Here is a 17,534-nt window from a genome sequence, read left to right as displayed (position 1 = left end):
AGTATGGTAGTTATACTGCTGCAATGGTAGTTATACTGCTGACAGTGGTAGTTATACTGCTGACAGTTGCAGTATGGTAGTTATACTGCTGCAGTGGTAGCTATACTGCTGCAGTGGTAGTTATACTGCTGACAGTGGTAGTTATACTGCTGACAGTTGCAGTATGGTAGTTATACTGCTGCAGTGGTAGCTATACTGCTGCAGTGGTAGTAATACTGCTGACAGTGGTAGTTATACTGCTGCAGTGGTAGTTATACTGCTGTAGTGGTAGTTATACTGCTGACAGTGGTAGCTATACTGCTGCAGTGGTAGTTATACTGCTGCAGTGGTAGTTATACTGCTGTAGTGGTAGTTATACTGCTGACAGTGGTAGTTATACTGCTGCAGTAGTAGTTATACTGCTGACAGTTGCAGTATGGTAGTTATACTGCTGACAGTGGTAGTTATACTGCTGCAGTGGTGCTGCTGCAGTGGTAGTTATACTGCTGCAGTGGTAGTTATACTGCTGCAGTGGTAGTTATACTGCTGCAGTGGTAGTTATACTGCTGCAGTGGTAGTTATACTGCTGCAGTGGTAGTTATACTGCTGCAGTGGTAGTTATACTGCTGTAGTGGTAGTTATACTGCTGACAGTGGTAGTTATACTGCTGCAGTGGTAGGTATACTGCTGCAGTGGTAGTTATACTGCTGACAGTGGTAGTTATACTGCTGTAGTGGTAGTTATACTTCTGCAGTGGTAGTTATACTGCTGACAGTGGTAGTTATACTGCTGTAGTGGTAGTTATACTTCTGCAGTGGTAGTTATACTGCTGACAGTTGCAGTATGGTAGTTATACTGCTGCAGCGGCAGTTATACTGCTGCAGTGGTAGCTGTGCTGCTGCAGTGGTAGTTATGCTGCTGCAGTGGTAGTTATACTGCTACAGTGGTAGTTATACTGGTGCAATGGTAGTTATACTGCTGACAGTGGTAGTTATACTGCTGCAGTGGCAGTTATACTGCTGCAGTGGTAGTTATACTGCTGCAGTGGTAGTTATACTGCTGCAGTGGTAGTTATACTGCTGCAGTGGTAGTTATACTGCTGACAGTTGCAGTATGGTAGTTATACTGCTGCAGTGGTAGTTATACTGCTGACAGTGGTAGTTATACTGCTACAGTGGTAGTTATACTGCTGCAGTGGTAGTTATACTGCTGCAGTGGTAGTTATACTGCTGCAGTGGTAGTTATACTGCTGACAGTTGCAGTATGGTAGCTGTACTGAGCTGTGCGTTACCAAACTGGGACTACACTGCACGTCACGTGTCGATGGACTGTGGAGACTCGGCTATACCAAATGTCACTTTTGCTTTGCACATTTGGGTGTTTTGAGCATTGGAGAGCGATTTTTTCCCCCCCATATATATAAAAAAAATGTGTAGCCCCCCCCCTCTCCATCTCCCCCACCCCCCACCGTCTCCTCCCCCCCTAAACCCTCCTGCCCCCCCCCCCCAGCAAATCCAGCCACGTTACTCTGTACGAGTGTGTGCAGAATGTACAGAGTTACAGTATTAAAGTGGGAATCACTTACGGACGATTCCCAATTCCTGGAGGGCATCGTCCAAGGTGCAATCGTGGCTGGAATTAAATACGATCCGTGCAGGAATCGCTGGGCTCTGAATGCAATCAGTGGAGTGATTGATTACTTTGTGTGTGAATTAAATAATTAAGTGCACACATTAATAATAAGCAACTAAAATTGTTCACACGGTGTCAGCAGCAGCGTTAGCCAGTATTAGAGCACACACACACACATGTTCTTATGATGAAGACAATTGAACTAAATCACAGTACGGTCTGTATGTACGTTCAACTTCTTTCGCACCGTACGTAGCCAACCATGCTAATCTGGAGGTGCGTGGGAAGGACAACAAACTAAACACAAAAAGCAGTTCTAAAGGAATGAGTTTCAATCTAGATGATTTAAAAGAGATGCAACACGTGTGAGCTTTCGCGACCGACAATTGATTTTTGGGTCACAACGCCGGCGTGAGTTACAATGCCAATGTTGTGTCGTTACACCCTCCACTACCCGACACGAATAAACAAAATTTGCCACGTGAACAAAAGCGCGCCAAATGTTTGGATTTTTTCAGCACTCCCGGGTGTTGGAGAGCGAGCCACACATATTTAACAATGAGGTTGTCGTCTCGCGATCTGCCCCATATACACTTAAACCCAGGTATACATCGGGGGTGCATTCCAGAAACGTGTGACGACGAATATCAAAACGCTGTAAATCAAAGAAGCGATTTACAGGGTGGGTGGTTGAGGCGAGAGCCGAGAGGCGACGGAAAACGAGAAAGGACGGACGATGCTGCTGCTGCTGTCAGCGACGTACGAGTGGGGATTGAGGCGACGCAAATCAGGTAGTGTAGTGGTATTCATAATAAAGTGACGGCGTACTTACGAAACGACGTGAAAGGGAGAGACGTAACTCGGGGTCTGACTGTATCAATAATAAATGACAGCACTGTGTAATAGCGTGCTTGCAATGGGCATCACAACACGCGCTGAAACAGAACCGTCATGCAGTACATCAGAGTACTTGTACATACAGCCCAGTAAACATGCAATGCTGGGGGGCAACGTTCATTGACGTCGGCGTAACGTTGGCCCATCAACCAATGTCCCAACGTTGCATGTTTACTGGGAGTCCAAGGGCTGTGGGACAAAACATTTTATAAAATATTTTGGAGTTCAAAATACCTATTGATTGTAGGTGTGAAGATGTAAATTTTGATTTAAAGCCTTCGTGACTGCAGGGATTCATATTCTTGGTTCTTTCTACGTGACTTTACTGTGTGAAGATGTGTTTGAAGGAGCGGATTTCCAACACAGTTGGATAAAACATTTTAATTCCTCCATGAACATAGGTATATCATGGAATACATGTTTTGCCAGTATCAAAATATGAAAAATAAGAATAGGGTTTACCCTTTCTGGCAAAAAAATAGGTGTTGTTAAGATGTTAAAACACCAAATAGATTAGTTTTGCAAGGAATCGAGTCTGCATTAACCACACACGTACTGTGGTGAACATACAAACAAACACGCTCTGATAATATCTTCATTGTCTTTGATACTGATTGGCCTACATCAGATTGGATTACATCAGTTTCAAAGACAATGCTTATATTATCAGAGTGTGTTTGTTTGCATGTTCACCACAAGTACGCGTGGCTAACGCAGAGTCGATTCCTTGCAAAAGGTTTAAATTTGGTGCTTTAACATTGTGACAACACCTGTTTTTTACATGATGAGACCTCCTGTGCCAGTAACAAGATCTAGTAATAGGTTTTACCCTTTTAACTGGCACAAAAACTGACACCTTTATTCAAGGCATCATGTTTGCAATAACCACAACACAAGCAGTCAAAATGCAAACAAAAGAGACAACTCTGATAATAATATGCACTGTCCTTGAATTTGATTGGTCCACACCCGAGACGGCTTTTCTTAGAGCCTAGTCTCCACTGGTGTTGGACCAGAAGACGTCTTGAATAAAGGTGTCAGTTTTTGTGCCAGTTAAAAGGGTAAAACCTATTACTATACAACACCTGTTTTATTGCCAGAAAGGGTAAAACCTATTCTTATTTTTCATAAACATCGTTTTTTTGGATTTTTTAAAACATATATTAAAAAAAAACTACTGTGCATAGATTGGGATAGTATCCCAGAGCAGTATGACAATCATTGATCAGATTTAATAATTTAACATTTAATTTTTTAAATTCTTATAGATTGTATATTTGTTATTTCACGTGTGGGTTCTTAAATACATGTATTTGCTCGTTGTTGTTGTTTGAGCTACGGGTTTAGAAACATTTAAAATCTGTGTTCTCTGGTTGCCAGGGTGACGAGTGGTGGGGCTGTTTCCTTGCCCAATTCTGGCCCAGCCTGGCTCAGAAACTCAATAAACAATGAGATAGTGAATGATCAAAACGCCTTTCCCCTTTCTGACATAAATCCAGGTGTTAAGATGTTCCAAGCACCAAATAGACACCTCATTACAAGACAATATCTGCATGAACCACACATACTGGTGAGAAACAATACAACATGTACGCAATATCCTTGAAACTGCAAGAGAGACAGCCTATTTGTATGCCTGTCTCAGCAGTTCTGGGACCCAAGGCCGCCAAAAGCCGAACAGTACAAGTATAATGCAAACAACAAAGAATGAATAAGCTGCTGTGGTTAAGCAGTTACATCTTTGGAACCCTTTTGCGAGTGTCCAGATATTCAATAATGACAAAGGCTTTAACAGGTGTATTTATATTTCGATTTAAAGCTTTCGTGACTGCAGGGATTCATATTCTTGGTTCTTTCGGTAAAGTCACGTAGAAGGAAAATAATAAAATAAAATAAAAATTTGCTGCCGTTTTCATACCTGATGATGATTGCTTGTGTTGCAATCGAAACGTCGTGAGAATTTGATTGTTGAATTTTATTTTATTATTTCCCTTCTACTTGACTTTACCGAAAGAACCAAGAATATAGATGTATTTATGTCAGTAGGGGTAATGCCTTTAAAAAAAATACATCATTCAATATCTTGATTTGAAGCTTTCGTGACTGCAGGAATCCAAACTCTTTGGTTTTAATATTTTATACCTACGTGACTTTACCGAAAGAACCAAAGAGTATCATTCAATTTCCTTGATACTGGCTAAATGGGTCCCATATATACACAATAAAATGTCCAAATATATCTCGGAAATTGATAAAAACGTATCCTAAAGAGCACTGACGACAGCTGCGTTTCCACAGGCGGCCGGCAACATTACCTGGTATCACTCTGGGGCATTCCTAGAAGGAGGTTTGCCCTAGACTCCACCTGGAGCCTGAGTCATCATCGCCACGCCTCCTTCCCGAAGGAAGCAATCATAATAAATAACCGTTCGTTAATCTTAGAAGAAAGAAAGTGTTTAACAAGATTTAACGAAGGCTTGGATTCGCTTAAACTATCCTATGCGATAAAAAAAAAATTCATCGGTTTGCCTTTGTATTTTTTTTAGACCGAGACTACGTTGTACTGACGTTGGCCCAACCAGATATCTACTTAGGGCTGAGTAAACCTAGGAGTCGTGCAGGACAGGTCTAGATATCACTCGCCACCGATGTGTATCATCGCCAAAACGTGGAGCCCTGCCTCCTGCCTATGTGCATACTGAGCAGTGGTGCCTTACTGGTGCCAGGCTAGGTGAATGTTAAGCCCCCCCCCCGCCCCCCATCAAAGGCAATAGAACATTCAACCCCCAGCCCTATGCAGTGTACATTCGCGGACGGCATCCTGCCCACGAAGTTGTTGTGACATCGCCACGCGATGCTTGTGCCATCCCGAGGGCGCTGTGGGGTTCTTCCTCAATCGAAGCCCTCCCGCCCTCCCCGTTTGCCATGCACGGGCCACCGAACAGGCAGCCGCCCAATTCACCACCACGAAGTGGCGGTTGACGTCACCACGGCGCTCGTGCCAGGCTGGGTGCACGTTGAGGCCACGACGAGTGTCAATGGCTTGCTGGCAGGTGTTCATGACACACCTGGACAGACCCCCCACCCCCCCCAGGTGTGTTTTGTGTTGATTGACTGACTGAAACGCTGGACAAACAAAGACAAAGACCTCCCGTATAGCCTTAACATACTTTTTGGGGCAAGTGCTGATAGTGAGTAGCGCGTAGGAAGGCCGGCACGGCACACGAGAGGGTGGGTGGTCAGCACCACGTCCGGCCGCCTTTGTCTCCATAGCGGCGGCAATGTTTACACACCGTACCATGTGTGGATCTACAGGAGGCCCAGGACCGGTTCAAACATTCGTCACTGTTGTTGGCTGTGAGAGGGAATAACCGATACCCATACAATAGGCTGCCTATTTGTGTGTGTGTGTGAAACATGCTATGTAACACACCACCACAACAACAACCACAACGGTCGTCTGTGTTACTGGTCCTGCACGTGATAATTGAGGGGCTGTTGCAGATAAAACTGCGTGGAATTATCTTCTAAAAATATACATTACAGCCAAGAGTGCACTTTAATTGCGAATATATTTGAAATATATTTTGCTCACGTTTACTTTAAAAGACATGTACTGTACATTAAATATTATACACACTGTTTGTGAATACGTAATCTAAATAGCAGTGATATTAACTGAACACATGTAACACGCATGTGCAACTTTACTGCAATATAACAATATCTGTATATGCAACAAGAATGATGTCTCTTATTTACGAAGGGAGGTGAGACGTACCCACACTTTACCCCACCACACAAAATAAATCTGCCGAACTATGGTGTACACATTCCTAGTGCTGGAAGTGGACGATGCTGGAGGGATATTTGACCAGTCGGTTAAAACTCTGCACAGATAGATTCACTAATCCTTGGCTTTACTGCCATCTCCCCCAATCAAATCTCAGTACACCATGGCTGTAATATTGACTACAGTTCAAACACCCATGCTTATGATATCTTGTTATAATCACTCCACAAGATATGCGAGCCAACACACGCCTATTTGATGTAAACCCACTAACTAAATCCACGACCTATAATTAATACATTGTAAACTGAGTTTAAAATATTTGATACTGTACACACAATGACATATTAATCGTGACATAGACCTATCTACATTAAGCCGGCACTCGCTAAAGTAACGCAATTGAGATAAATTACACAACAGCAGAGCATACACAAAATGTGTATATTTCAGTACAGGTAGTGGCACAATATAAAAATAAAAATGCTTATATAAAGTAGGACTGTATAGTGCCCAACTATTTAGTGAGAAACCATAATCTGGAATACGTGTTTATCGGAAGGAACAAATACAGTTTATTGCAATTATAGAGTAGTTGCCAAAATGTTAACAATTAAATATACATGAAGTGTCATAGTTCGCATGACATCATCGGAGATGTTAATGGAAAATAACAAAATACCCTGGTAACGACACCCAAACAGCACCGACACTATGCAAATGACTCGCTGTAGTCACGTTAATGCAATGAACATGACATCGTGATCACAAATATATAAACTTCACAGTAGACAAAACAAATGTACGAGGCACAATTATAATTAGCTTCACCACCAGCAGTATAGCTGTAATACTACTACTACATACTAATGATCTGTGACGAATAACCAGCAAAAATTCACGCGACAATGGAGCTGTAATAACAGATGTAATGATGCAATAATCACTGGAATCGAGTGGTTAGGGTGATGTCTCGAAACCGGCAATGCTCATCTCATCTTACCCACTATGCAGCCCTCCAGCTCATGATGAAGATGACGATGATGAACAGAACGTGGAGGGTGAGAGTGGCTCCTGTTTGTTCCTTTTTTTGAGACGAAACCTCATCTCAGCCCTCCTCCCCAGCTTCTATGGCAGCATTGTCTCGGCTCTGCACCTTTGGTCACCCTCCCTTCCCACTACCTCCTCCTATTCCTCCGCTTGCCGTCCCCTCCTCCTCCTAACGCTTCCACCTCGTTGAAGTCCCTCCCGTCTGGGCGAGCGCTTCCTCCGCTTTCTGCTTCTCGTTCCTCTTCTCTTCCTCCTGCCTATCCCCTTCACCTCCTCCCCTTCTTTACGCTCCTCTCGCACCTCGACCTTCTCTTCCGTCTTGCCTTCCTCCACCTTCACCTCTTCCTATATTATTTTGCCCCCTCCTCCTTCAACCTCTAGTTTCGTATCTCGCTCCCCATTCATTCACCGCCTCTTATTGAATCGCTCCTGGCTCCTTCACCTCTTCCTCCTTGCTCTAAAACTATTCCCTCGTGCCTTGCACCTCCTTCACATCCTCCCGCTTCTGCTGTTCTCCAATTCGACCTGCACCTCCTTTTCCTCCTCCTCCTCTTAATCCTCCGTCACCTCCTCCTCCTGCTGCTACTGCCTCGTGTGTAGATGGGGGTGTGGTGGTTGCTGTTCTCTTGGGGCTGTGCCTATCTACAGCTGTCTCCCCGTCTGTTGCTGCTGGCCCGTATCTCTCTGTGTCTCTCTGTCTCCGCTGATGATGATGATGCTGAAGCTGCTGCCCTGATGTGTTTTGCGTCTTTATTTCCAGGACAATGGAGCCCGCCCGGGATGAGCGGCAACGCTAATGGGATGCGCAGAGCCGACAAGCGCATTGGTGGAGGGGCTCTCTGACGGACGAAGAATGCGTTGCGCGTGTTTCCCCGCACGAATGTGAGAGTGTGATGTGTGTGTGATGTGTGTGAGAGAGAGGTCCAGCGCCTCCCCTAGGTCGACCCAGTCTGAAATGAGTACCTGGTGCCGGTGTGTAAGCATCGCCACTGGGGAGACAAAGGCGTTCGGGCGTGGTGCTGACCACCAACCCCCACGTGTGCCGTGCCGGCGTTCATAGGTGTGCTACTCGCTAGCAGCACGTGTCCCTCAAGAGTCTGTTTAAGTCTATTTAGGGGGATCTTTGTCTTTGTTCATGTGAGACAAAGGCGGCCGGGAGTGGTGCTGGCTGGCCATACGAACCACAAACAGCGCCTGCCCCTCAACAGCCTGTGTGGGCCCCCCAATAGATCAACTTAATCCTTAAATGAGTGCTGTACCTGGGGGTGCGGTGCGTGACTATCAAGTATTGGAGAGACAAAGGCGGTCGGGAGTGGTGTTGACCACACCTCGTGCACCGTTCCGATCGTCACAGGTAGTGACCCCAACAGTCTGTACGGCTGTATAGGGGATCACTCTGTACGGCTGTATAGGGGATCACTCTGTACGGCTGTATAGGGGATCAGTCTGTACGGCTGTATAGGGGATCAGTCTGTACGGCTGTATAGGGGATCAGTCTGTACGGCTGTATAGGGGATCAGTCTGTACGGCTGTATAGGGGATCAGTCTGTACGGCTGTATAGGGGATCAGTCTGTACGGCTGTATAGGGGATCAGTCTGTACGGCTGTATAGGGGATCAGTCTGTACGGCTGTATAGGGGATCAGTCTTTACGGCTGTATAGGGGATCAGTCTGTACGGCTGTATAGGGGATCTTTATCCGTGATAGTGTTTGGGTAGGGTAATGTATTGGCAGAGCGAGACTTAATAGAAGTTCGCTAATAGCCCTTGCCACACCAGTCCGTTAATGCTATACGGGTGATCTTTATATATATTCTTGGTTCTTTCGGTAATATTATTTTATTATTTCCCTTCTACGTGACTTTCATAAAATAATATTATTTCCCTTCGACGTGACTTTACCGAAAAAAACAAGAACATGAATCCCTGCAGTCACGAAAGCTTTAAATCGAAATGTAAAAATCTTTATCTTTGTTTTCTGTGTGTGTGTGTACTGTATTAATAAGGGGGAGCTCTATGGAAACGCATTTAGGGATTATTTGTCCTACTTTTCTACAGTGACCAGGCGTTCTGATAGTGGTGAGAAGTTCCCACATTTTTACCCCACCACACAAAAAAAAATCTGCCGGACTGTGGTGTACACATATATTCTTGGTCCTTTCGGTAAAGTCACGTAGATAAAATTTTGATTTAAAGCTTTCGTGACTGCAGTAATTCATATTCTTAGTTTTTTCGGTAAAGTCACGTTGAAGAGAAACAACAAAATAATAAAATATAGACGACCGTTTTGTGTTGCGATCAAAACGTCGTAGTTTTTGTTGTTGTTTTTTTGTTATTTTCTTTTAACCTATCTATGTGACTTTACCGAAAGACCCAAGAATATGAATTATTGCAGTCACGAAAGATTTAAGTGGACAATGATGAAGGGACTTTAGAAGTCGCTCATTGTTTCAACTGCCGCACCAGGAGATTTATAATGATCTCAGTGCACCATGCATGAAAGTAGGAAAATATATATTTTTAAACCCGTACTACAAAGTCCAGAGTCCACTGGGCCATAACATGGGAAGTATAGACCTGCAGGCCAAACAGCAGAGTCTTTACAGAAGATCTAAACACGGCGCGTGAGCTCGCCTGAATAGCCACTGGTGGGAAGGCATTCCAGAGTTTGGGCGCAGCACAGATTCACATTAAATGTGAATCATACCGGGCGTAGTATTTTCTGATTAACAAAATGTAATGATTCGTAATGCGTATATCTCACTAAATTACATTTTACGAATAAATGCATGAGCATTAACGTGCGAATCAAATTGATATGCAACTGGACTCTTATCTCTATTAGCGAACACAGGGAATTGATCGGGATCAGCTACGCTGGTTTATATTTGTACGTATGTTGAACTTCTTTTCTTAAAGTACGTAGCTAACCGTGCTAATCGTAGGTGCGGGGGAAGGACAACAAACTGAACACAAAAATCAGTCCTAAAGAAACGAGCTTTCAATCTAGATTTAAAAGTGCATAGCTTCAGCGGCCTCCCTAACATCGTAAAGGAAGAACGTTCCAGACGGCCGCAGAAGCAGCGCATCTGAAAGCGCCACGCGATGCGGTGACCTCCCGCCTCTGTTCGATGGCCCAGCCCCGAAGCCGCCGCTGCCACGAGGATGACTACAAAAAAAACCATCGATGGTAACAATCGATAGCGAGCAATGAAGCTCCTGGTTAAAACTGTTTTCTGGCCACATTGTCAATCCGCGTCCCGAAAGGCAAACCCAGAAAGCAAAAAAAAAGCAACCTCGAGGCCTGCGTACCCTTAGGTACCGAGGCAGTGATCGACTGTAGAAGATTAATACCCATGGGATCTTTTTTTTTGGCGGTAACAAAGTACAGTACTGTACGTACAGAAAATAAGAATAGTTGTTACCCTTTCTGGCAATAAAATAGGTGTTAAGATGTTCAAACACCAAATAGGTACCTTTTGCAAGGAATTAAGGTTGTATTAACCACTCGTACTTGTGATAAAACATCGAAACAAGCATAATCTGATAGCATGTGCATTGTCAATCAGTTTCAAAGACAATGCATATATTGCAGTAGGGGCGCCGCGGTGGCTAGGAGATGTTAACTTCCTCGCCTGGTATACAGGAGGTCGTGGGTTGGATCCCGACCCTGACGCTGGAAAATTGGAGTTTGCATGTCTCTCTCTCCGTGGTCACGCGCATTCTGCCCCGGGTTTTCTCTCCACATTTAGAATCAACGTGTGTTTAGAGTATTTAGCCGCTATAAATGTCCACATGATAGGCCACTTCGTTGAGCTATCAGTCTCAAGACTCACTCAATCTCAAGACTCACTCAATCTCAAGACTCACACAGTCTCAAAACCCACCCAGTCTGAAAACTCACACAATCTGTAGGATTCTCCCAGTCTCAATACTCACCCAATCTCAAGACTCAATCAATCTCAAAACTCTCACAGTCTCAACACTCACCCAATCTCAAGGCTCACTCAATCTCAAGACTCACACAATCTCAAAACTCACCCAATCTCAAGACTCACCCAATCTGTAGGATTCTCCCAGTCTCAACACTCACCCAATCTCAAGACTCACTCAATATCAAGACTCACACAATCTCAAGACTCACACAATCTCAAAACTCACCCAATCTCAAGACTCACTCAATCTCAAGACTCACACAATCTCAAAACCCACCCAGCCTCAAAACTCACACAATCTGTAGGATTCTCCCAGTCTCAACACTCACCCAATCTCAAGACTCACTCAATCTCAAGACTCACTCAATCTCAAAACTCACCCAGTCTCGAGACTCACACAATCTGTAATATTCTCCTAATCTCAAGACTCACCCAATCTCAAGACTCACTCAATCTCAAGACTCACACAGTCTCAAAACCCACCCAGTCTCAAAACTCACACAATCTGTAGGATTCTCCCAGTCTCAACACTCACCCAATCTCAAGACTCAATCAATCTCAAAACTCTAACAGTCTCAACACTCACCCAATCTCAAAACTCACCCAATCTCAAGACTCACCCAATCTGTAGGATTCTCCCAGTCTCAACACTCACCCAATCTCAAGACTCACTCAATATCAAGACTCACACAATCTCAAGACTCACACAATCTCAAAACTCACCCAATCTCAAGACTCACTCAATCTCAAGACTCACACAATCTCAAAACCCACCCAGCCTCAAAACTCACACAATCTGTAGGATTCTCCCAGTCTCAACACTCACCCAATCTCAAGACTCAATCAATCTCAAGACTCTCACAGTCTCAACACTTACCCAATCTCAAGACTCACTCAATCTCAAGACTCACTCAATCTCAAAACTCACCCAGTTTCGAGACTCACACAATCTGTAATATTCTCCTAATCTCAAGACTCACCCAATCTCAAGACTCACTCAATCTCAAGACTCACACAATCTGTAGGATTCTCCCAGTCTCAAGACTCACCCAATCTCAAGACTCACTCAATCTCAAGACTCACCCAATCTGTAGGATTCTCCCAGTCTCAACACTCACCCAATCTCAAGACTCACTCAATCTCAAGACTCACACAATCTGTAGGATTCTCCCAGCCTCAACACTCACCCAATCTCAAGACTCAATCAATCTCAAGACCCCTACAGTCTCAACACTCACCCAATCTCAAGACTCATTCAATCTCAAGACTCACACAATCTGTAATATTCTCTTAATCCCAAGACACCCAATCTCAAGACTCACACAATCTGTAGGATTCTCCCAGTCTCAACACTCACCCAATCTCAAGACTCACTCAATCTCAAGACTCACACAATCTCAAAACTCACCCACTCAAGACTCACACAATCTGTAGGATTCTCCCAGTCTCAACACTCACCCAATCTCAAGACTCACCCAATCTCAAGACTATCTCAATCTCAAGACTCACACAATCTCAAAACTCACCCAGTCTCAAGACTCACCCAATCTGTAGGATTCTCCCAGTCTCAAAACTCACCCAATCTCAAGACTCAATCAATCTCAAGACTCTCACAGTCTCAAGACTCACTCAATCTCAAGACTCACACAATCTGTAATATTCTCCTAATCTCAAGACTCACCCAATCTCAAGACTCACACAATCTGTAATATTCTCCTAATCTCAAGACTCACCCAATCTCAAGACTCACACAATCTGTAGGATTCTCCCAGTCTCAACACTCACCCAATCTCAAGACTCACCCAATCTCAAGACTCACTCAATCTCAAGACTCACTCAAGACTCTCACAATCTCAAAACTCACCCAGTTTCAAGACTCACCCAATCTGTAGGATTCTCCCAGTCTCAACACTCACCCAATCTCAAGACTCACTCAATCTCAAGACTCACACAATCTCAACACTCACCCAGTCTCAAGACTCACCCAATCTCAAGACTCACTCAATCTCAAGACTCACACAGTCTCAAGACTCACACAATCTCAAGACTTTCACAGTCTCAAGACTCACATCCAGTCTCAAAACTCACCCAATCTCAAGACTCACTCAATCTCAAGACTCACACAATCTCAAAACTCACCCAGTCTCAAGACTCACCCAATCTGTAGGATTCTCCCAATCTCAAGACTCACTCAATATCAATACTCACTCAATCTCAAGACTCACACAATCTCAAAACCCACCCAGTCTCAAAACTCACACAATCTGTAGGATTCTCCCAGTCTCAACACTCATCCAATATCAAGACTCACTCAATCTCAAAACTCACCCAGTCTCGAGACTCACACAATCTGTAGGATTCTCCCAGTCTCAACACTCACCCAATCTCAAGACTCACTCAATCTCAAGACTCACTCAATCTCAAGACTCACACAATCTGTAGGATTCTCCCAGTCTCAACACTCACCCAATCTCAAGACTCACCCAATCTCAAGACTCACACAATCTCAAAACTCATACAGGCTCAAGACTCACACAATCTCAAGACTTTCACAGTCTCAAGACTCACCCAATATGTAGGATTCTCCCAGTCTCAACCCTCACCCAATCTCAAGACTCACACAATCTCAAGACTCTCACAATCTCAAAACTCACCCAGTCTCAAGACTCACACAATCTGTAGGATTCTCCCAATCTCAACCCTCACCCAATCTCAAGACTCACTCAATCTCAAGACTCACACAATCTGTAGGAGTCTCCCAATCTCAACCCTCACCCAATCTCAAAACTCACCCAGTCTCAACACTCACCCAATCTCAAGACTCTCACAGTCTCAAGATCCACCCAGTCCTCAAGACTTTCAGGGGGGTGCTGCTGCTGATGCATTGGGATGTTTTGGCCAATCCAATACGTGTGGGTTTGGCTTCACGTGAAAATAAACTGGGGGAACCCGGAGAAAAACTCACGCGTATGTAGGGACAACAGCTGAAAATTCCGCACAGATGGATTCATTGCACAATTTTTTGCGAAGCGAAACCCTGTCCGGTGATGCCATCTACCGGCCCCGTCTCCCTTCAGGCGGGGCTCCCCGCGTAGTGGGCGGAGCCTACTGACGGAGTGGGCGGGGCTATCGAGACATTGTGCTTGGCGATATATCGCGATAGTCGGCGATATATCGCGATATTACTCGCCACCTCGCGACACCCTGATATTTCGCGAAATGTATCGCTGTTTCGCAATATTTAGCACTTTATCGCGAGATATCGATGAATATCGCGTTTTAACGATATATGGACTAATATCGCGATTTCTGGAAATATATCGCGATATCGCGATATCGCGATATTTTGCAGCGACGCATTGTTTCCCTCCGTAAAGCGCGTCGGCAGCAGGCGGCAGGAAGTCGGTGCCGCATCGGATCGGGTCCGGCTGGAAACGCGACGCACGTGCAATCGAAACGGTTCCACTTGCCCTTACCCGCATCCTGATCCGACTCGCGGACCATAGCGGGGACCTCCATTCTCCCCCTGGGCGCTTCTCGCGATCCGCGAGGCGAAACGCGGCCGACCGCACTAGCGGGCCCCCCCCCCCCTCCACACCCCCACGCGGATGCCGCCGAGATGACAGAGGCCGAGTTGAGCTCCGCGCTGCGGGACGAGGCGTTCTCGAGAGACGCGGCCTGGGTGAGGAGGAGGAGGAGGGAGGAGGCCTCGGACTCCCGACAGCAGCAGCAGCAGCCTCGGCGTAAACGCCGTAGAGCAATCACGAGAGGCTCGCTGTCTTCATTGTGCTGCTGCTACTGCTGCTGCTGTTGTTGTTCAATAGGTGTATGTACGCCTGTGTGTGTGTCTGTGTTTTTGTTTGTTGCGGTTGCACCCGATTCAAGAGCCGAATGGCTCACAGGGCTTATACCAAATACATGAAACAGAAACTGTGCGTGTACCGTAGCGGGGAGGAGTAGTGTTGTAGCTGTTAGCGTTACGCTGCGCCACGAACCCGGCCGCCCGAGTTCGATTGCCGCTCACGGTCAACACCGGTGACGAAATGTCTCCCCTAGGTCGACTCGGCCTCAAATGAGTACCTGGTGCGGTGTGTAAACATCGCCACTGGGGAGACAAAGGCGGCCGGGCGTGGTGCCTGGCCAACCCACCCCCTCGTGTGCCACGGTGCCGGCCTTCATAGGTGCTTGCTAACAGCACTTGCCCCAACAGTCTGTTGGGGCTACACGGGGGATCTTTGACTTTGGCACCGTAGTTTGGTTGGTAGCCCAGCTCCTGTGCTGGATGCTGCTGCCACGTTTGACTTGTGTCGGTTCATTCTTATTTAAGCCTTGATACCGAATTTGTTTACATATTTCACAATTTGCCAGAGTTTATTTTATTTTACATTCCTTAGCGCTGCTTTGGCCTTGTGTAACATTGGGGGGGTTTCCCAAGCTGTTATTGGTAGTCGCCATAGTAATGTGGGGGTTTCCTTAAGAGGGTCCAGTGGGCAGATGCATAAAGCAACTTAAACACAACGCTTAGCTCCGATTTACACCGGTGGCAATTAAGGTTTAACTTCAGGGTTTTCGTCCTTAATTATTGCTGTAGACAAGTCTACGCACCGCCCTATTGCGTAGGCAGGAAAACGCACCTAACTTTGCTTTTGAATTCGTCATTGGCAATACGCATTTGGTGGTTGGCCCCTTGGAGTAACTGGGCCCCGCCGCAGAACAGGGGAATTTCCACAAGTGGGGTTCAAGCCCGTACACATGAGCTGAGCACCGTTCCACGAACGGGAGACAGTCTTTTAATTGTTTTTTTCTTCCAAAAGAGTTATCCTCTCCGATGCGTGGGGGTGTCTCCAGAAAGTATGGTATAAAACTAATAACTATACAGTACAGTATTTGGATTTTACCAGGTAAAGGCCACTGAGCTATTTAGCTCTTTTTCAGAAACAACCTGACCATAAGTGATAGCTTAACGAAGTCGAAATTGATTGCAGCCAAATACAGTACTGTGCTCCTCAATGCATGTTTATTAATGTGGAGGGGAAAACCGGAGGACCCAGAGAAAAAATCCACACAACCACGGGCAGAGAGACACGCAAACTCTAAATATACAGCAGCAGGCGTCAGGGTCCGGATCGAACTCCCGAGCTCCTACACACCAGGCGAGGGAGTTAACATCTCGCCACCGTGGTGCCTATACAGTATAGGTGAACCATGTCAGGGATTGGGCTATTCATCCCAAATGCACGACCGTCCTGCGAGAGGCCCAGAGGTCGTGGCTTCCCTGGATAAAGGCCACTTGAAGTTCTCATGATAAGTCAGATGAATGAGTCAAGATCGTCCCTTATTCTCCTGATTGTACCTTATTCGCACCCCCTCCCCCCATACTATATGTTAAAGGGATAGTTTGAGTGTGCCTTCTGCTGTAGTGCGGTAAGTGTGAGTGTGCGTAAACAGTTTTGTATGATTTTACCGAGCACAATTTTGGGGTGCGTCTTATAATCTAGATAATGTGGAAATGTCTTATTGCGTTCAACCTGGCAGTGGTGCAGCTCGTTACGAATCGGAGCCACACACTGGCATCTGAACCATCTTCGCCTTTCATGACGATGCCATGAGGTTATTTCCTGCGACGTGGCTTTGTTTATATCACAATTGTGAATTTGCAACGCTTGTAATGGCACAGGCGTCATGGTGTCGTGTTTAATTTGCATGCGGGTTATCAGCAGTCGAGTATATGTGCAGTACGGACGGTCATTGACTTACGAACGTCACCAGTGGCAATTAAGGACTGCACAGGCTACACTTGACTGTACAAGTGTAGCCTGCCCATATCTGTCAGCGCCTACCTTATTACAGACCAATTCAGACCATATTGGGCACCTCGTGCCCTTATAAATCTCAACGTTCATCCTACAAAGTCCCATCACCTGAAAACTCAATTTCCCTGTACAAGAATAGGGGCCATCCATTTAGTACGTATGCAAAAATCTGTCAAAACTTGACCCCTCCCCCCCTCCCTGTACGCACGCGTACTTTTTACACCCCCCCCCCCCCACCTGCAGGCGTACACTTGACGCAACCCCCCCCCCTCGGATCCTATAGATCCTATAGATAGTCCACCACCAGACTATCTAACTAATTTTAAGGCCAATGTAGACAAATTATTATCGAGGCTTCAACCCCCCCTCCCCGTTTCCTATGCGTACGTACATTGTCAGTAGATCCCCCATACGCGAGCGTACGCATTTGGGTTAA

The 17,534-nt window shown here is 45.6% G+C and overlaps 2 protein-coding genes across 5 annotated transcripts in view; one reads left to right on the top strand and one right to left on the bottom strand.

Annotated features, from left to right (window-relative positions):
- LOC116948484 (deubiquitinase DESI2-like) overlaps positions 1-8,240 on the bottom strand; it is a 50,064-nt gene extending 41,824 nt beyond the window's left edge. For both annotated transcript variants that reach the window (XM_032965199.2, XM_032965200.2), the window contains exon 1: positions 7,305-8,240. The gene's annotated coding sequence lies outside the window, so the exon portion shown is untranslated. The remainder of the gene's footprint in view (positions 1-7,304) is intronic.
- A 6,443-nt stretch (positions 8,241-14,683) lies between these two features.
- Positions 14,684-17,534, top strand: part of LOC116948482 (E3 ubiquitin-protein ligase UBR2-like) — a 55,724-nt gene continuing 52,873 nt past the window's right edge. For 2 of the 3 annotated variants that reach the window (XM_032965193.2, XM_032965192.2), the window contains exon 1: positions 14,684-14,967. In XM_032965193.2, coding sequence (XP_032821084.2) covers positions 14,905-14,967 — 63 coding nt within the window. In that variant the 5' untranslated portion in view covers positions 14,684-14,904. The remainder of the gene's footprint in view (positions 14,968-17,534) is intronic. The other variant, XM_032965194.2, reaches the window with a different exon arrangement.

Source organism: Petromyzon marinus, chromosome 33 (assembly GCF_048934315.1).
Source record: "Petromyzon marinus isolate PM22_M1 ecotype Great Lakes invasive population chromosome 33, UKy_Petmar_22M1.pri1.0, whole genome shotgun sequence".
Classification (NCBI taxonomy): domain Eukaryota; kingdom Metazoa; phylum Chordata; class Hyperoartia; order Petromyzontiformes; family Petromyzontidae; genus Petromyzon; species Petromyzon marinus.
This window is presented reverse-complemented; position numbering and strand designations above follow the sequence as displayed.